Below are 21946 nucleotides of genomic sequence, written 5' to 3'. Positions count from 1 at the left end.
TTTACATTACATGTGTGGCCAAGTGTCTAATCCAAACCATCCGAATGACAGTCCTAGCAGTGTGGAAACACAGTGTAGCTACTGTAGGAAGGAACAACCTTCAGCAAACCATTTCTGTCACACTTCCGAAGAAATGCCTGCACACCACTTGAACGGCATCATTCAACCACCTGTCAAAGATAAACCAGATATATCAATTAGACCTCCCCCTCCTCTGCCAAAGATCAACCTCCAGACTCTTATTAATAATGGTGTAGCAATTCAAGACTCCAGTTGCAATGTGACTGATAATTAGGTGCAATCTTCTTCTCCAGAATATACCAAACAAACAGTAGAAAACAATCAACACTTCTGTAAAAGTAGAAAAGTAAAAACTGGCAACGAAGAGGAATAAAATGTACTTATTAACGAAGATAATGAGAAAAATCGTGGGTATGTTGTTTTTCTTTCTGTTGCTGAATATTTTAGAACTTTACGAATATTTTTTTCTTTCTATTAATAATATTTTCTTTATTCATATTTCTTTAGTTATGGACTAACTAAATTGATAGGCCCTTAAATTCCGCGTACATTTAGCATATAACTGCTAAAACTATTCTGTATTGCGTTTCATACTATTAGCAATTACAACTTTAAAATTTTTGCACGCTTTAATGTTCTGGATCGTGAATACTGTTCTAGAGTGTTCTCCTACTTCGGAATGGCTGTTTCGTGTGTTATATAAATAGCATCTGTGACACAACATTTTAGTTGAATTCAAGTTAGTCTATTTCTCTATTCGCATAAAAGAGACATTATACTTAAATATGAAGATTTATCTATGAGTTACTCTTAATACAGAGAAACTAAAAAAATTTCTCTTTTAATCACTTTGAAATCAAGTACCCCCGTGGCACAGCGGTATGTACGTATACGGACTTATACCCATGGTAGACAAAACATAGATAGCCTTGTGAGTAGCTTTGTGCTAACAAACAATAATACAATCTAGTAAATTTATAGTGTATTTTTATAATCACCCTAATATTCCTCACTTCCATTCTTAAATTAGAATTTGTTGGTGTAGGTCTGTCATGCTACTGTTCATTGACCATAACGAGGTAATTAGAATACCTTTACTGTCCCTGCAATAGGTAAACGGTTAGTTTACGGATTTACGGTGTTAAAATGGGAATTAAATTTCCTACTAGGTTAAAGAAAACAAGAAAAACGGGAATATTTGGATATCTTCGGGATGTGATCGCAAACAGACAAATATTCTTTTATTATTTATGATTAAAAAATGACACTGTGTTGTGTTTTTTTAAACCTTAAACTGTTTCGCAGAAAGTGGATTTATTATTATAACACAAACTGTTGACTGTCATTCTGCTTTAAAATGGTCTTTTCTTCAGTCACAATCACAAATAATTAGTTAGTAGTTTGCAGTTTTTCCGGCAATGATTATGGCCTGGGTTACACAGGGACTAACAAATGTGTCATTTTTTTTTTCAAATATCAGAAAAGAATAGCATTGCAGCAAAATATGATTGCATCAATTAATTTTTTTCAAATTGTAAATTAAAAGTTTATTATATATGTTTCCAGCTTTCATTAAACCAATGAGGTTTATATATTTTATCTTATGTATACACAGGTCGTGTTATTGGTCCATAGATATTTAGTTGGAACTTACCAAATACTAAATAAGGTGTAAATTTACAGGTTTTTGTGTAATTTACAGTATTAAATTTAATTAATTAATCCTATAGTTTAGTTAATTATTGCATTAGACAGACATAATATATAATATTATATTCTATACATTGTAGTAACTACATTGACCAAACGGAATTCCTACACAGAGAGTGGTAGCTCGCTACCCGATAGCTCTCTTTGAAGTTTTTATTCGTTAAGTATGGTAAAATTTGTTAGATGTTTTTTGGATAAAACCCGAAAACATCGCTAACAGTGAAAATAACCAAATGAAACTGTTGTATATAAGCCATCATTTATAATAACTATTAGTAATAATCTTTGTTATGAATTGTATTGTTTTTATGTTTGTATATTAAAGTATACCCTCGGTGGGCTGAGCAGATAGCCCTATGTGGCTTTGCTATAAGAAAAACACACACGTTAAAGTATATTTGTGTTATAAAAGAAAACTGTGTATATCAATTTTGTTGGCAAATAACGTAAATTTGATACATATTAACAGTTAATTAACTTAAAAGCTCAAATTCAAATTCCCGGTAACATAATAAATCAGAAACTTGTCCGAAATAAAGTATAAACGTAACACACTGCAAAGGCACAACTTTTTGAAAGCTATTATTGGGATGGTTATGTTGTCACGAGTCCATCTTACTACTGTTTTCAATTCCGTTAAGTAAAAGTGATTTCTTCATCTTAGAAATTCTAAATCACCAATATGGACATATTTTTATGATCTAAGTATATTAATGTCTTGCATCAAAAGTTACAGGCACTTTCCAAATGCTGTCAGTTTTCAGTGGAAACACATCACCTACACAACAACAAATAATGTCGAAATGTAGCTCTGATGCAGTTTGTTTCACAGCACCTTCATATCGATTGTCGGGTGAAATGCTGATTTGCGTATTTAAAATCGCATTAATACAATATACTCAACACTTCGTATAAATTTAAAGAAACAAACGAAATTGGACTTCAATGAAACTCATCCTGTTTTTATAAAAAAAAAAGATGTAGAAACGGAAGTCTATTAAACTGTGGTTGAATGAATGTGTTGAATAATATTGAATAATAGTTATTTTAAAAAATGTCACAGCGAAGTTGTTGTTATGATAATAACAAAGTATACACTCTGTTATCAAATGTCGTCGTATATAGATAGATATTACATATACAAAAATCATTCAGGTGTGAAATATGTAACCTCGTTTTTACGTACAACCTGCTGTCGCATTTCGACCTCAGTTGCAGTGATGAAATAATATTAGTTATTTCTATCAAGTTAATTCTGAAAGAAAATAAAGTGCCTCTTTAATGCCGTGATTATTAATGTGGCAAAAGCGACCTTAGATGTTTGGCTTAAATATACTGATAGAATTACAAATTTTTGAGATTTTCAAAATCTAAAGTAACGAGTTAACTACTAACCTTTACTCTAGAAATACCTTTTGTTAAATTATGCCTGTTTAGACTGCAGTAGTTTCGTGTAAGAATTGTTTGAATATATATACACATATGTATATACACATACGAAAAAAAACGCTTTACCTTTTATGATACTAAATGGCTAGTTTGTTTAAGATCTAACTAATATATAATATTAAGCACTTAAAATTTGTTTGTGACGATTGGCGAACAGTCGATGTCATGGTTCTTAGTCTACACAAATATGTAAGTCCAACTATTAATTAGTAATATTTGCATTTACATATTAATTGGGTTTCATCCTACATTTCAGCTGTCAGTCTGTTGTCATTTTCACTGATGCCCTGAAAAAGAAATTTTTCTTAATTGGATGTGGTCAGGATTTGATTCTAGGTTTTCGTGGTGGAAGTCTAATATGTTATCCACTCTACCGTTTTATTTGCAATATCTCATTATGCCACAGAAGAAAACCAAACGATTAAAGGTAATAATACTTAACTAATAGGATAAAACTCCCACTTGAGAGAAAAGAAAGATAAAAGAAACCTTCTACATCCACGAAACTGATAACACACTCAGTAAACCCAACAAAGAAGTTGGCAAAATTTGGATGTATCTCTCAAAACCATTGGGTTAGTTACTCGATCCAAATATCAGGTTTCGTTTAAGATGACCTAGGATCTAAGCTCGGCCAGTACCAATACAGATAATAGTCCTTTTTTGATTTTCTTCGACGACGGCAGAATATAAGCAGACAAAACGTGGAATAAAAATCACCTCTTAATCTGTATGTAATAAATAGAAGTTAATAATTAGATTTTCGAACCATAAAAAATATAAGTACAAAATAAAATGATTAAATTCTTCACTTGTAACGATGAACAACTTACGTTAGAACTTATGTTTCCCTCTTTCTGTATGTTATTCTATTTATTTATGTCTTAGTACCAAATTTAAAAACACATTTTTCAAATATATTATATTAAAAGTAGAGACATTTCATGTAAATGCCGTGTTTAACAATTGTTCCTCAAGGCAAAACCATCTGACTAGCTATAAAAACTGTAACTTATGTTCGACTTTTGACCTGATGTGTTCAGTAATCTAAATACGTCGCAAGTAACGAGTTACTAATGTTTAAAATAAACAACAGGTTACAAGCCGTAGAATTCTTAACTGACTTTTTATTTTAATAATTACTTTCTTTTTGAGCAGGCCCGGCATGACCAGGTGGTTAAGGCACTCGACTCGTAATCTGAGGGTATCGGGTTCGAATCCCCGTCACACCAAACATACTAGCTCTTTCAGCCATGGGAGCGTTATAATATAACTGTCAATCCCACTATTCGTTGGCAAAAGAATAGCCCAAGAGTTGGCTAAGGGTGGTGATGACTAGCTGCATTACTTCTTGTCCTACACTGCTAAATTAGGGACGGCTAGCGCAGATAGTCCTCGATCAGTGATGACGAGAAAACCCACTTGTAGAGAAAAACAATACATGAGGAACACCTTTATTAATAAATATAATCAAACATCTAATTAAGCCCTCCACATTCCTACACTCAGTTACACAACCCCCTTCAAACATGTGGTCAGCTATCGGTCAGTTACCTCTTTCTTTCTTTGTGAAACAGACGATGACCGAAAAAGGTCGAAACGTTGTTCGCTTTTCTACATAAAATATTTTCTCAACTCAATCCAGTTGTTTTTACATATATCTAGTCTTCGATTAGCTTTGTGCGAAATTCAATACAAACCAAACCAAATAAACCAATCCTTTCTGAGCTTTTCCTCATCTATACTGTATCGGCTACTTCCTTTGTTTGTCCTTAACCGCCTATATAACAATGAGCTATATGTTGTATGTCCCCCATGGGTATTAAAACACGATCTTTAGTCTTATAAATCATTAGGCTTGGTGCTGAGCCATCGGGAGATTATTGATTACTATATCCCAACTTATCCTTATAGAGGTTTTTGGCTGTTAATGAGATAAGATGATTGACACAGAAAAAATATGATGGATTACATCATTTAGGGCAAGGTATGAAAAGTTAAGGCTCTATTCGCTGTAATAATCATTGAGCTTCTGTGAATGCTGATATAAGTTGTCGAGTAACACGATATATTCAGTATATTTCTACAAATAGAATAATTTAGTATAATTCGACACAGAATAAACATTAGCCCAGCAAATTTACGAACTGCATTGGGTGAATGCATCATGAAATTTGAACTTGGAACATAGTGTGTAACAGACTTTATTTATATTTTTGGTATTATTGTTTTCTTTTCTTTTCACTAATGACAACTAGCTTAAACGATTTCTATAGTATTGAGGCTAAATATGTACTAGCTTATTTTGTTTCACGTACTATTTTACATTGGAATGTTTCCTGTTGGCAAGCTTCCAATGAGCATGAAATTGAGGAAAATGTGTTGACACCTCACTTTACACGTGGCTTAAACTTTTGTTAGAATACCGTAACTTTTGTGTCCTGATACGTTAGTTCGTGAAATAGACGTACTGTATAACATCATTAGTATGTGACACTTCAGTGCTGGCGAATTGTTTTCCATACTATATAAGTCACCTCCTTCCAATTCAAAATATGTAGACAGCAGTTTCAAAATCTATTTATTGACTTTCGGAACAAGACTGATGAATAACGAATATATCTAATTATTAGAGCTATAAAAATGTATCACATATAGTTATCTTTCTAAAATGCTCGACCGAACAACTCAAGTGCCGCGCACTTCAATATTCCAGCTACGCACATCCTCAGTAATGTCGAGAACTCTCACCATGTTGACAACCTTAATGACTTTGGCAGTCTATATAAATCGAAAGTTCAGATAACTAACTGTAGAATTGCTTTGCATTGCAAAACCTGGTAGCGCACATCCGCACATTGCCTTAATATTGATGCATATGAAAAACATCCATTCCGCACATGGATTGAAAAAAACACAAGGAAAGAGGAAACTTTACCACATGTGCAATTGCTCTGATGAGTGAGCTGGCGTGTTATCTCACCTGATTTAATAAAAATCATTGGAGCCCTACAACAACAGCTTTTAGTTACATCACTTCTTTTTATGGTTTTTTTCTCACTAGTACCTTGAAGCACACATAAAGAAAGTTGGTTAGTTTGCATGACATACATATTATGGTCATGGCTTAGTTTATTATTAAGCATGTAAAATCAACACAAAGGAGGTTGCCATGCTTTTCTACGTTGTTAAGGGCATTTTTCAAGTAATATTATGATTGATGTTTATTGTTCAAACAGTATAACATGTGCCTCACTTTTTTTCTTTTATTTTGGAAAGTCACCAACTTACTTTCATTTTTTAACTGAAGTAGCGAAATATATATACTTTAAAAGAAATATACTTTAAAACTGAAGTAGCGAAAATTATCAACTATGGCTTACAGATATTGCTGCATATATACAGTCTGTAAAGGCTGGACTTATAAGAAAATTACACATTTAATTACGAATTCATGGTCATTTTTTCTCGTTTCCTATGCAAAAACTTCGATAAAACTATTGAGATTTATGATATTCCATGCTTCACCAATGATAAACCATGATAAACAGTACTAGGTGTTAAGAAAGTTGTTTATAATTTTATTTTATCATCTCAATGTTTTATGGTAATATGAAAGTCGGATAGGAAATTTGGCAAAAACTGTGCATTCAAAATTTATAATTTATATACGTGTTTCGATACAAGGGTTGAATGTGACGTTATGGTTACGTCAAAAAGCAATAATAACTCTTAGACCAAACGCTGTATCCAGTCAGATTTTTCAAATCAACAAAAAATTCGTTTCCGTTCAGCCCGCGTTGATATAATTCATTGAATTGTACAGTTTGCGAGATAAATAAATGGTGGTGGAAATGACTGAAGATATGGAGGATTTTATAATGAACAGGGAGTCTAAAAGGTGAGATATCATAAACTATTAACGTAATGTTCACACAAAATATATCTCTATGAGACTGTAAACTGGCAGTTTTTAGGTTCAAATCGTCAAATGATATATCATAAACGTTTGTGTGGAGGTTGAACGCTTTAGTATCCTCTTTTATAAACGTATTTAATATTATAGCTTACTATTATCTATTAATCAATGGTCAATGGTATAGTCACCAATCGTTCTTCTTAATTTTTCAGTAATTCTCTATCAGTTCAAACTGATTTATTTGTTTAAAAATATTATATGTAATGACTTTTTTATTCTTATGTTGCTGGTTTTTCTTTAAAATATTACTTTGAACCATACACACAGGCTTATTGTTTCATAGTTAACAAATAATATGCAGGTTTTATCCCTTTTGAAGATAAAAAATAAACTTTTTAGCTTCTTACTCCCAATAATGCTACGTATTTAATTTTTAATAATATTACTGTGAGCCTTTCGGTGTTCATTGGTCATACTAACAGTGATAGGTGACGTAAATGTTTTGACATGTTTTTGATTTTGATTAACATATTGATTACACATGTACGATATTAAATTATTTATTAAGTACATATTTTTAGCATTAAATAAATTATTTGTTTCGTATCATTTGCGGCATAGTATATTTCAAACACGTCTGATTCAGTGAATTGAAAATCCAGTACTTTTCTATCTGATGTCAAAAGTTGGCACTTATAATGTAGTCTCCAGGTGAGTCAGCGACAAGTCTATGGACTTACAACGTTAATATCTAAGTTTATATTTACCTCGGTCCGATGTGGCTTTGCTATAAGAAAACATCAACAAAATGAACTTTACACAATAAGTGTTTTATAGTGAGGTCCCACCTGGGGACCATATGTTGGTACATATATTATCGAAATTACTAAAATTGCAGCTTGCGTTACAATATTTTTTGCAGAATATTGTTTCTGCAACATCGCGAGAATAAAAATAAAGATTAAATTAATAATGTATATTTTGCAGTTTGATTTAAAGAAATAGTAAAAGTGCTAATTCAGGAAAAACAATAATACCAACTTATTTATTAATTATAATGAAAAGTGATTTATTTTGTATAAGGTTGCACAGTTTAATCCTTAGACTGTTAAAGTATTTTATTTTGAGCTAAAATTTTTAGCGTATTAGAATAATCCAAAACGAGGTAGCATTATAAAATCACCTATATATTTCACTTACATCTACACTCTATATAGATCCCCTTGTACACCCCCACCGACTTAGCATAAATCTGAGGGTTTATAACGTAGAAAATTGGATTTCGATATTTGCGATAAGCAGAACACAGATCGTCCATTGTGTAACTTTGCTTAACATTTGAACTCTTTACTAACGTTACGTACGTTGGATGATTTTATCGTTTGTTTATTGGATTGTTTGTTTGTTTTTGAATTTCGCACAAAGCTACTCGAGGGCTTTCTGCGCTAGCCGTCCATAATTTAACAGTGTAAGACTAGAGGGAAGGCAGCTAGTCATTACCACCCACCGCCAACTCTTAGGCTACTTTTTTACAAACGAATAGTGGGATTACCCATAACTTTATAACGTCTCCACGGCTGAAATGGCGAATATGTTTGGTGTGACGGTGATTTGAACCCGCAACTCTCGAATTACGAGTCGAATGCCTTAACTACCTGGCCATCAGATTGTGTTTCTCTGTGTTTACTTGTTTGTCCGTAAGAATGATTCCCTGACTTCTCAACCTTTAATCATAACGAAAATTTCAGAGGTTTGGAATATGGCTTCGAGAAACTGCGAGAAACTATTACTATATTGATCTTTCTAATTTCTAAAACTTTCGACTAAATCAAATCTTTGTTTATTTGTTGCTACTAGCAACTGGTGCCCATGCACGTCATCCCACTATCCTCATAAAGATACCTGAATAAATGCAACAAGTAGCACTGATACCTTTCTAATTATTCTCTAATCTGTTATTCCTCTCACTAAAACATAGCACATAAAACTACTTTCACATAAAAAGCTTTACTTTCCATATAATTGGCCTGGTAACTTTTAAAATTGCTATTTATTCTAAATCAAGAAAGGACTTGGACATGTGCTATTAATGTAAGCAAATATCTCCAAAAATTAAAATAATTGTTTAGTTTTTACAAGATGCTTTTAATGGTTGAAAACAAAAATTGTGTAGATCGCTGAATGCAAAAGTTGGTAAATTCTATGGTAACAAACATCACTGGGAATTATGTCCTTGATGTGTGATTCACGAAATATGTTATCTTTTAAATACAAACAATGGGTGGCATGTGTAGGATAAGTACTGGTAATGCAACCACAAACAGATACCATTAGCCTTAACTTTTAATGGAAAAGGTTAATATAGGTGTTTAATATGTGAAATACTAATGTGGGAAGGTATGGAATACTGTAAGTGTTGTTCTACAATTTTATAAGATAAGCTGAATGGTAGTTGATGTTCTTAATGGTGAGAGAGCGCGATTAAAGTAAATGTGGCTTACCAGTTAGCATCATTGGACTGTGAATACAAGAATTTATAGTTTGCATTCAATGGTACAAAAACGATCTCCGCATTTAGGGCTGAAAGTGCTCTATGAGAGTAACATTCTAATCCCACTATTAGGTCAGAAAACAATAAGTCAAGACATGGCGGTAGCTGTTATTGACTGTTTTCTTTTTCTTTAGTCTGCAGTTCAAAATTAGTTCAAAATGTCTGTGTTTGAAAATTTTGAATTAAAGAAACAGATATTCGTTACTTTTGCTCAAGAGTTACATTTGATCAACAAAATAATTGTTTAGTGCAGCTAATTTGTGTTAAAAACTGATCTAATATTGTTTTAGTATGTATATCTTATATATATATATATATGTATATATGTGCTTTCTAGATAGATAAATGTACTTAGGTAAAAATTAATGAATAAAAAAATAAAAAACTCCTGTCCATTGGCACAACGGGATGTCTGCAGACTCACACCGCTAGAAACCAGGTTTCGATAACCCTGGTGGGCAGAACACAGATTGCCCATTGTGTAGCTTTGTGCTAAATTCCAAACCAAATAAATGAAAGAGAGATAAATAAATATATATTTAATATTTCTTTTCAATATTTATTGTATTTTTTATATGAACTCTAATAACTGATGTGAAAAACATTTAATCTATGTTGTTCTTTGGAACGATTTAACTAATTAAAAACAAAATTGTCATACTAATAGACCTTTACAATTTAAAATACTTGATTAAAATTTACCGTCTTGGACATTATGAGATGAGGAAAATATCAACCTATTTATTACACATTAGACTGACCGATTGCTAAAGTACGTCTTATATTGCCTACGCCCTATATATATAGAGAGAGAGGAAAGCGGGAGATGTTTTGAAACGTACAACCATGAAGAACTACCCATCAAAAGAGACAATCTTTCCTTAGTTCTCGAATTCATATTAAAGAGATGCACTATCTGTTCTGTCTTGCATTTACAAAAATGATATAATTTTTTATATAATCTATTTTCTGAAAACCTGAATTTGAAATTCGACGAAGGTTTTTAAACCCACAAAAGGTGGTGTTTCGGATGAAAGTCATTTACGTTTAGTTTATGATTACAAGTAGTGTATTTGTTTCTCATTATTCTTAAATATGTGTCACTCAAAACATCTAAATTAGAAGTAGATATATTTTTAAAACACATAAGTTCGGCAATTTTGTTTATTTGTTATTTTTTTAATTTCGCGCAAAGCTGCTCAAGGGCTATCTGTGCTAGCCGTCCCTAATTTAGTAGTTTAAGACTAGAGGGAAGGCAGCTAGTCATCACCACCCACTGTCTTGCAAACAAGTTTCTATATAATTAAATAGATTTATTGTTAAAGCACATTATTAGTTTCTTTTGCGTGTGCAAGTAACTGAGGTATCTTACACATGTGTATCTAGGGGAAATTTTGATAAGGTTCTCAGCAAATGCAGTTTATTGTTTTACAAATATAAATGTTTGTACACACTTAATATAGGTTAAATTACTTTATCGTTAAGTAAAAATCGGTGATTGTTTTATTATTCATATCTAGATTATTATAACTGCACTTTTGTGTTAATACAGAACTCAACAGTTCATCACTCTGAGTTCTATTTATGCTCAACTGTTGGTTGTCGTTTGCATCACTTTCTTCACATCTGAGGTCGTCACTTCGGAAGTTCCTTTCTTTTTTTTCGAGGTGAGTTGTTTTTCATGATAAGTAAATACATGACAATTTCTACTGTGTACAAATTATCGTGCTCTTACTAGTAAACGTGTACGTGTGTTATCATATAATTTATGAATTAATTTAGACTATGAATAAAAATAAATACTGCTTCTTTTCTGTGATGATGTCTCTTACGGTACAACTAACGTTTGTTACACAGGTTAATCTGAATTAATATGTATAAGTGTTTTAATAAATTTACAATTCTATATTCACTTAGTATACCATGCTTGTTTACTTATACAGTTGTGTAATGAACGTGTAACAGAACACAATCAATAGAAACATAATAATAATAATGGTTTGTATTTGTTTCTATATTCAAATATTCGGAGAATGATCAATAGAAAAAAGCTCTCTTGTCGAAATTCATAATAATTTGTACATATTTTTTACATCTTTTAGGCTTTTTACCTGTACCTCTATATAGGCAGTTTAGTATTTCTGTTATATACCAACACTTACATCCTACATGACGCCAAACATTTACGCTACAGCGTGGGGAGAATTATTAGCTCCTCTGTGATGAACAGTTTAAGGAAAATTGGTCTTAGACGAGAAACAGAAGATCCCAGGAACCACAAAACCCATAAGCCTCGTAACTCATACAGTGAAAAAAGCCACGGGAGCTTGTTCTTAAGAATCGGAGCAATAGGTAATTGTGGTAATTATTGTACATTTTTCAAATATATTTATATTTTGAGCTGTTTTTCTAAAGAAGCTCATTGTATTAAATATTAATCTAATCTTTATTATCTTATAGAAATTTTTCAATTTTCAATGTTAAATATTGTATATTTTCCAGTTAAATCAATACAGAGGATCTACTTAATGAAATACTTACTGTGGCCTAATGGCAAGTCTTAAGGCTTATAACGCTAAAAACCCGGCTGAACAGTGGTAATTCTTCAGATTTACAATGCTAGAATCAGAGGTTTGATTCCCATCGGTAGACACAGTAGATAGCCTAATGTGACTTTACTATAAGAAAACACACATACCTACATTCAAAGCCCATACTGAGTACAGCACAAGCAGCTTATCGTGTGGCTTTGAGGTTAACAAAAACAAAAATGCGTTTATTTTGTGGAAAAAACTTTAAAATTTGAGTACTTATTATTATAGTTCATAACATTCACATTTTCTGATAAGCATTAGTCGAATTATTGAAATACAATTTCTACGTGTAGCGGGCAGCACTTATTGCTGTTTTAGGGAACATAGTTTTGTTTGTTTTGTTTGTTTTGCATTTCGCACAAAGCTACTCGAGGGCTATCTGTGCTAGCCGTCCCTAATTTAGCAATGTAAGACTAGAGGGAAGGCAGCTAGCCATCACAACCCACCGCTAACTCGTGGGCTACTCTTTAGTAGTGGGATTGACCGTAACATTATAACGCCCCCATGGCTGAAAGGGCGAGCATGTTTGGCGCGACCGGGGATGCGAACCCGTGACCCTCAGATTACGAGTTTCACGCCTTAACACGCTTGGCCATGCCGGGCAGGGGAACACAGATCCTACCCACATAGCGAGTTCCGGGCTTAGCTGACTCTTGCTTTCAGTGCTCGGTTAGGATCCCTTACAATAATGGGAAAAAACAACAACAAATATGTGACAATTATAATGACACTGATACCATTAAAACTGAGAATGAAGGAACAGAGAAAGTTTTAGGGTACAAATATTTAGGATAAACCCTTAAAATGGAAAACACAACAAGGGAAGAAAGTATGGTAAGAACAAAGACAACATAGCGATGTTTCGAAATATATAAAGAAATTATAAAGTAGAGAGATATTCCCATTATATAACCAACTTTAACATACGATGGCCAAACATATGCACTGACAAAAGAGATAAGGAAAAAGACAAAAACCACACAAAGAGCTATGGAAATAAAAATACTTCATATAACTATAAGACAGATAGAGAAATTATAGAATAAGAAAAACAACAAATATAGTTGATGCAGTAATTTTCATTCTAAGAACTACGTGGAAATGGACTTGTGCGGTAATGTTCATTCTAAAAACTACGTGGAAATGGACTTGTGCGGTAATGTTCATTCTAAGAACTACGTGGAAATGGACTTGTGCGGTAATGTTCATTCTAAAAACTACGTGGAAATGGACTTGTGCGGTAATGTTCATTCTAAAAATTACGTGGAAATGGACTGGGTATTTTGATAATAAGTAGATATTAAGAATAATTGAATTACAACCTAAGATTAGGAAAAGATCTAAGGGAAGGAAAAAGAGAAAATGGAGGGATGATATAGTGGCTGATGCAGAAATAAGATGGACACGCTATACTCAGAATAGGAACTACTGGACTGATCTGACGAAGGGCTACATCCAACGAGGGATGACTGCAACTTAGATAGATTGTTACTATAAACTGGTATCTAATTTTAGCCTTTAGGAAGTGATATACTTCATACTTACTAAACAGATTATTTTAATCAAATCTAAGTCATGTAAAGGTATATTGAAGAATACGGTTAGAAAACGATACATAACTTTATACCTCTGTGCAATTTTTTTTACCATAATTCCACTTCAAACAAACCTTTGCTAAGGTTTATTTATAGCTTTTATCTCGACATCTTTACATCAGTTTTAAAGTGTGTTATATTACATTACAATAAGTGAAATTCGAAACATTCGGGATTTCTATCCTTATTTTTGCTTTAGCATAGGTGTTATTGAAGTTCGGCCAATATCGTATTTTTTTAAGTTTTGAAAAACGTCTGTTGCTTATTATTTTAAATATTTCTACGAAACGTTTAGAAAATCGTTTGTGTGTATGTGTGATCAGAAAGCAACTATATTGTCAGAAAAATAAATTTTACAGTGAGAGAACAAAACCTTGAATGAAATATAATCGGTAGCTGGCTAATATCATAATCAAAATAAATTCATATGCAAATGAATGTACAAAGCATGCTGTCTCTCCCTATATATATTACATATATATATATAATATATAAAAATGTGGAATTTTTACACATATTAATAAGTGAAACTGACATCATTAACGTCAAGTGAATGAAATATGTTAATAAGAAAGAAAAAATCATATTAAAAAATAATCCAACGTATTTCAGCATTTGGATTAGGAACAATGATTTACAGTGGACTAGAGTTTGGGAAGTTTTTCGAACTACCAGTTTCGTCTCCATGTTACAGTGTTCTTTTGGGCGTGAATCCTATTTTCCAGATGATTTTCACCTTCTTCCAAATGTATTTCATATTTCTGAATGCCAGGGTAGGTAGACAATGTTTAACTGATGGAATTCGCATAATGTATTGTGGACATTTTAAATGTATATCGCTGGCCATTGTGATTATATTTAACAAGCAATGAATGAATAGAATTATGAAAATGATTTATGATCCATAATTGTCTATGGCAGAGATGTCAACTGTTGTCAAGCTAGATGTGGTTGAAGCCACTCTAATTGACAAAGTTGACATCTCTACTGTCAGAAGTTATAAATCATAATAATTTTCTTAGCTCTATATTCTAGTTTTGAAAGAGATGTTTCAATATTTTATAGATCAATCTTATTGAACAACGATTGCTCTTAGCCCTAGTCAACATCATGAAAGCCGAGGATTTATGATGGAAAATTATTATATATATATGAGAATAACTTCAAAAGTTGTATCTGAATTATTAAGAAAGAAACAAACTTTAGTTGCGAAAAATATTTTATAATATTTTTTTTCTAAATGATTCAACAGTTTAACTAAATTTTGAATCTCAAATATTTAAATATGTTTAATGTTTCAATCAATTTTTTTATTATTTTATGAATAACAAACAAACGCATTAAACGCATTAGTAAATTTGCTAAAACCAGAAATGACAACCAAGCTTATTACTTTTTAAATATTTTTGACAGTCTTATAATTGATGCTATAAATCATACGTTTTCAAAACAAAAAATTATTTTGTGAATTAACTCATCCATCATTGCTGTTAAACATTAAGCCAGAATCAATGACGCCCCCAGTGGCATAATGGTACGTATGCGGACTTATACCCTTAGTAACAGAGTTTCGATACCATTGGTGGGCATAGTACAGATAGCCTTTTGTGCAGCATTGTGCTTAATAACAAACAACAACAGAACCCATGGCTTATTACACAAAACGCTTTTTAACATTTCTTGGACTTTCTCAGTTCTTACTATAGTTTGATTTTAAACGTTACAATTATATTCGATTCCCCTTGGTGGACTCAGCAGATATTTAAAAAAAATTAAAGTGTTCTCTTGCTTTTCCATTTATAATTATATAAGCCTATTTTTCATTATCAGCTGAACATACAGAAGTTCAAGACAGTGGCTAGATTTGGCTTGATGCACATGGTGGCTACAGACCTATGTGTATGGTTAAGAACGTTGGGCAAAGAGACTCTATACGAAATTTCTGAAGAGCTAATACAACGTGAAAAGATAAATTTTCTGGAAGAATTGATCGTTCCAATCAAAGGTAACCAAAATTGCTTAAATAGATGGACAAAGTTTAACTAACATAGAATAAATAATGTTCAAACTATGGTATTGTTTCTTGCATGCTAAATGTCTGTTATAAGTTTATATTTTAACGCATCAAGTGAAGCAAAAATAACTTATACTATTTTTAAAATTAAAGAAACCAATAAAGCAGGAATAAACAGAAGTTGGTTAAGTATCATGTTACGTCTGTAAAAATCGCGAAATATATTACATAATGCCAATAGAAATTTTTTTACTGAATTAGTATTTTTTATAGAATCATAAAAATAAAATGATAATTTCTTACAAAATACTCTAATTGCAAATATGTCACTGAAATGTTTACTATTTTTGTTTCTTAAAGTATTTTAGACGAGATGTTCATAATTGACAAAAAATTGTTTTTATATACGTCATAACTTCGTCATTTTGTCTTTATTGTTTGTTGCATAAAGAAAGCCAACATCTTTTTCATGTTTTCAAAGAAAGATATTCCACGACTGTCAAGGAAACGTCATATTTATTTCTTTAGAATTGTGTCTGTTTACTTTAACTTTCAGATAATAGTACCAAAACAAACAACACGAACATCTGTCAGAAAACTAACATCATGGGTGATATTGTATCACATTCGTCTCCTTTTCTCTTTCCTTTCATCGTGGAATACAGTCTAATTGGAGCGGCAATTCTGTATGTCATGTGGCAGAACATAGGCAAGACTCCAGTCTTGAGAGTAGAAATTCAGGAAAACGATGGAGTTTTGGATTCTTCCATTCCGCGTGCAAGTACCAAGATGAACTGCGTTGGAGCCAGCAAAGGATTATTCTTAGGCTTATTAGTGTTGGCAGTTTGTTTAATCTGCTTGATTGTATTTTTCGTATTAGTCTATAATGAAGAGTATAAAATGTTAGCGATTATCTTAGGAGATGTATCTCATTGTGTTCTTCTCGTACTCGGTATTTTTGCAATTATTGTAGGTTTTATTCAAATAAGACCTTTAAGATATTTTTCTGACAGAGAAAGAGAGCAATTTAGTAGCATGCTCCTAGGTATTGCAGGCTTTGGGCTGTTTTTATATGCTATTTTTGGAATTATGGCAGGATCTTTATCTTCTGTATCCTCTGTTTCTAGCCTTCTAGTCTTGATAAACAGTTGTCTAACTTTGGTTCAAGTGATAACTCAGTCGTTATTCATCTCAGATGTTGTCTGTCGGTCAACGTATCTTCCGGAACACAATAAACAGAAACCTGGGAAACAGGTAGTAACATTCTTGATGATTAGTAACATTACTTTTTGGATAGTTTACACCTTTCAGATGCAGAAAGTAGAAGCCAATCCAGTAGAACTAAACTTTTTTGGTATGTGGGGTTGGACAATAATTGTTCGCATTACACTGCCACTGGCCATTTTCTACAGATTTCATTCAGCTGTTACATTCGCTGAAGTTTGGAAAAACTCATACAAAGACATTACCACATAAAATATATATTGTTATGTTACTCTTCCAGTACGGAACTTCTTATTGATGTTTGTGCTATTAAAATTTTTAATATTTTAATAAAACTGGTTATATTTAGGCCATGAAGCGAAATAAGCACCTCTAAACTAATAAAAAATACAATTACAAGTTTGCACGCTTACATGACATAATTTCTCATCAGATAATCACAAAATGTTATTTACAAGAGAGTGATTATGAAATAAACTACATTAATGCATGTCTGTTGTATTTGCTTTAATGTAATTTTGTAGCAAGTTCTGTATCTCTACGTAACAATTAAAAATAGAAACAGCGTATATTTTATAAATTAATTCTCATAAAATTATCAACATTTTTCTATTATAATTCTTTCCTGAATTTTACCTTAAATCACTTTTCTTTATAATCTGATCTAGTATTTGAACATCATTCTTAACTATAATCAGCTTTATCATAATCAACATATTTTCTCCAGTAACGTTTAAGTTGTTTGTGTTATATATTATAGAATCATGTTTCTACCTTTGATTTTGCATGCCTTTTTTGTCTGTAACTTCAAAAGAAAAAAGCATTGAATATTATAGAAGCTACATTTGCACATAGCACAACTTTGCATTTTTTGTACTTAACGTAGATGTCATATGTTTTTGAAAAATCGTCAAATATCGTTTTGTCGTTAAATACGATAATTACTTTTAAAGGCTATTGTCAATATAGTTTTAATTTATATTTCGAGTCACTTATTTTGATGATAATAAAATCGTTTTCTAATTAGTTTTCGCACAAAATTAAAAAATAAATAAACTAATAATTAGTATAATAGTTTCACCATTGGAGTTGTTTCTGACTGTTACACTCTCAAAAAAACCGATGAAAATTCCAGAAACAAAACAGAACACTTGCTAAAAAGAAAATGACTTAAAAAAAAACTTTCAACTGTTACATCAAATTACTAAAATGTTATGAAATTACAGTAAAATAATAGTCATTCATTATATTAAACTCTATCACTGTTTAAAACAACACACAATACAAATAATAACGTCTTTAGTTAATTTTCTAAACCATCCTAAGACGTTTATAAAAGATTTATTAAAATAAAAACACGTTACTTTGATTGTTAATCTTAGAATGTTATTTTACCATTTAAACAAACAGCTTAATTTCAATTAACGTACTGAGTACTTGTGCTTAAAAGAGGCAGGAAAGAGAATTAATTGAGAGAGCATAGCACTACACATAAAATACTAAAATGCTATCTCTCTCAGGCCAGCCCCCCGCTAGTACAGCGGTATATCTATGGATTTACAACGCTAAAATCAAGGGTTCGATTCCCCTCGGTGGACTCAGCAGATAGCCCGATGTGGCTTTGCTATAAGAAAAACACACTCTCAGGCCACATGTGCTACCTATATGTCATTGTTGGTCATTTTCACTGCAAAATAAGGGTTATTGTACCCTTAAGAAATCTGCTAATCATAAAAATATTGCTATCTATTTCTACGTAGTTTGCTCTATTTTACCTGAACATTTCTCACAGGAACATTCAATTGGAATACTAACTGACTGGCCCAGTCAGTCCAGTATATAACTAGGACGAAGAGTGGAGTTTGATGGCACCCTTAACCTACATTCAACATTAGCTACATGTACAGCTGTGTGGAAAAAAACTTAAACGATTTATATCAAACATAATAATATGAAATACACAGCTTTCCACGCATGTACGACTGTACCCTTAGGAAAGTTCTACACTGCTTTGTGTCAGTTGTTTCCAGATGGCATATAGTGGTTGACTGCTGTAAGAACTGTTGACTGTTAGTGTTTTTGTAGCCTGACATTTACGAATATTTTGATCACATATTAGTGTTCTAGATAGTACTTTACATCATACATACATTTCTTTTATTAAATGATCTTTCCTGAATACTCCTTACGTTTTATCAGAAACTGATCAAAAGTATTTGATCTTCTTGAAGACTATTTTAACTTTAGGCATGATTGTTGTTGAATTCCGCACAAAGCTACGCGAGGGCTATTTGTGCTAGCCGTCCCTAATTTTGCAGTGTAAGACTAGAGGGAAGACAGCTAGTCATCACCACCCACCGCCAACTCTTGGGCTACTCTTTTACCAACAAATAGTGGGATTGACCGTAACATTATAACGCCCCCACGGCTGAAAGGGCGAGCATGTTTGGCGCGACGGGGATACGAACCCGTGACCCTCAGATTACGAGTTGCACGCCTTAACACGCTTGGCCACGCCGGGCCCTTTAGGCATGAGGTGAAACGAAGATATTTATGACTCTAAGTCAGCTACATGTTGTAGCAGTTTCTTGTAATTGAATGTTCTAGAAATTAACATTGATAATTATTTTGTGTTTACAATGAAAGTAAAGAAAGTGTTCTTTCGATTGCTTTAGAAAAGCTACTATCCATAACATTAGGGATTGTGTACACCACAGAATAGTTTTGAAGACGATAACTTAAGGCTTATTTATTATACCCTTTTCTTCTTACACAGAAGAGTAATAGTTTTTCTGTAATTAATTTATGTTTTGGTAACTGAGAATGATTAACTTATTTTATTAAAGTACATAAACAGTATGCAAGTACTTACGGTAAATTAAATATGATGGTTAGAACTCTCACATGGCAGTAAAGTTGGCTCCTCTCTCGCTGTTGTAAATACTTGTCAGTGTTAAAGATATTTGAATTGTACTGAAAATAAACAGATTTCATTTAATGAAAACTATTGCTATTTTAAGACTCAGAAAGAACTACATAATAAAAATAAAACCTCAACAAATTAAGTATAATATTTCTAATAGTGAAATCAACGCTGGAAGTTGAAAACATTTGGCAATAAGGTGATAATGACATATCGTCAAATTAATGAAATTAATTAATTAATCAATAAGGTTGTAATGACATATCATCAAATTAATCAAAGAAATATTTTTATTTAAATGCTTTAAAAATACTCTTCATCAATCTTAGCATATTGTACCACTTTTATCAGGTGAATTCTCTCAAATTAATCAAATTAATTAATTAATCAATAAGGTTGTAATGACATATCATCAAATTAATCAAAGGAATATTTTTATTTAAATGCTTTAAAAATACTCTTCATCTTAGCATATTGTACCACTTTTATCAGGTGAATTCTCTCAAATTAATCAAATTAATTAATTAATCAATAAGGTTGTAATGACATATCATCAAATTAATCAAAGGAATATTTTTATTTAAATGCTTTAAAAAATACTCTTCATCAATCTTAGCATATTGTACCACTTTTATCACGTAAAATCTGTTCTAAAAAATACATGCATGAGCAAAGCTAGATGACACAGTGTCTTATACCAATAATAATGTTCAATTGGGTTATTTTATAAAGTTCAAACAAATAACAGCAAAATAGTTCACAACAAAAAGTATCGCTGAAAAATGACATTTTGAATGCCTCTTATATTACTGCGTTCTCTTTCTATTCTGGCAGTTGTTTTGGAATAAGAGGAAATATTAACCACCAGGGGCGTTTGAAGACTAAACAGTCCTCCTTCAACCCCGCACGTGGTAGAAGTTAAGAATTTTGACTACATGACTATTGATAATTTTGGGTTAAAGAAATTGATAAGTTTAACATGAATCCGGTTAATACGAGTCTGGTAAGCGTGGCATCTGACAAAGCGTAGGCGAAGTCAACGCCCGATTGAAGAAGAAGTAAGAAGCAGGCCCGTAGATAAATATCAACTCAAACGGGCCAATTCAGGGCCGGATATGGATCGATGGATCAAACTGCCCCAGCTGGGATCTACAGATCCAATGCCTAAGATTAAAGTGTGGAAGGAAACGGGAGTACCCCGAGAAAACCTACTTTCACTAGACGGGACGGAATGAAGCCCGCCTAGTCCCCTTAAGATGACCTGGTCCTGGAGATTTTATTGAACCTGAAACGAGACTGAAAACATAATGGATTAGTGAAATGACAGCTTACAAGAGTCGTGATGTGTTGGGTTTGTTCTGGATAAAGTTATATGGGGATAAATATTTGCACTAAGATTTGAGGGGGCTGCTATTTTCTTGAAGTCGGAAGTGAGTGAGTTACGGTGAGCGGATTTGTTGTAGTATTCTTTTGCTAGCTTGATTAACCGTTCAAAAATTGTTAGAATATTCGTATGTCTTTGGACATAACTTGCTGGTGTGTGGTGCGGTTGGCGATGTGCGAGAGATATTACTCGATTTTGTAGTATTTGTAGTAGTAACAACTGGTTTTTGTTAATGTTGCATGTCACCATGATTCCGTATTTTATTAAAGGTCTCATAAATGTTTTGTAAATGTATAATATGGTTTGGGATCTGCTTCCATGGGTGTAATAACTAATTTTGTATAGGTACGAGATTCTGGTTAAGACTTTCTTCCTAATGTTTTTGAAGTGGGAATTCCATGCAAGTTTCGTGTTAATTGTTATTCCGAAGAATTTAGCTGTTTTAAAGAAAGAGATAGGAGTGTCATAGAGATTAAGTTTAGCCAGTTTCACATGTTTTAATATCTTGTTTAATCTGCGGTGGAGGATTATAGCTTGGGTTTTGGAGGGGTTAAGTGTAATT

General features: G+C 32.3%; 1 protein-coding gene and 1 long non-coding RNA gene across 5 annotated transcripts; one reads left to right on the top strand and one right to left on the bottom strand.

Annotated features, from left to right (window-relative positions):
- The first annotated feature begins 302 nt into the window (after positions 1-302).
- Positions 303-21339, top strand: LOC143253202 (proton channel OtopLc-like). Of its 4 annotated transcripts, XM_076506658.1 has the most exons (7): positions 5713-7081; positions 7721-7810; positions 11203-11317; positions 11753-12002; positions 14452-14612; positions 15670-15844; positions 16410-17662. In XM_076506658.1, exons 2-7 carry the CDS (start codon positions 7776-7778, stop codon positions 17327-17329), a joined length of 1656 nt encoding a protein of 551 aa, XP_076362773.1. In that variant the 5' UTR covers positions 5713-7081; positions 7721-7775; the 3' UTR covers positions 17330-17662. The 4 variants fall into 4 exon arrangements, with proteins under 4 accessions (XP_076362774.1, XP_076362776.1, XP_076362773.1 ...); XM_076506659.1 differs by lacking the exons at positions 5713-7081; positions 7721-7810 and adding an exon at positions 303-432; XM_076506661.1 differs by lacking the exons at positions 7721-7810; positions 16410-17662 and adding an exon at positions 20835-21339 and having other exon boundaries at positions 5708-7081.
- LOC143253203 (uncharacterized) lies at positions 16353-21471 on the bottom strand. Its single transcript, XR_013029444.1, has 3 exons — positions 21333-21471; positions 19950-20050; positions 16353-17096 (listed from the first exon to the last, which is right to left on the bottom strand). It is a non-coding gene; the product is annotated as an uncharacterized LOC143253203 (long non-coding RNA).
- Between the last annotated feature and the right edge of the window lie 475 nt (positions 21472-21946).

This window comes from Tachypleus tridentatus, chromosome 6 (assembly GCF_004210375.1).
Source record: "Tachypleus tridentatus isolate NWPU-2018 chromosome 6, ASM421037v1, whole genome shotgun sequence".
Classification (NCBI taxonomy): Eukaryota; Metazoa; Arthropoda; class Merostomata; order Xiphosura; family Limulidae; genus Tachypleus; species Tachypleus tridentatus.
Note: the sequence above shows the minus strand (reverse complement) of the source record. Positions and strands in the feature narration are given on the sequence as shown.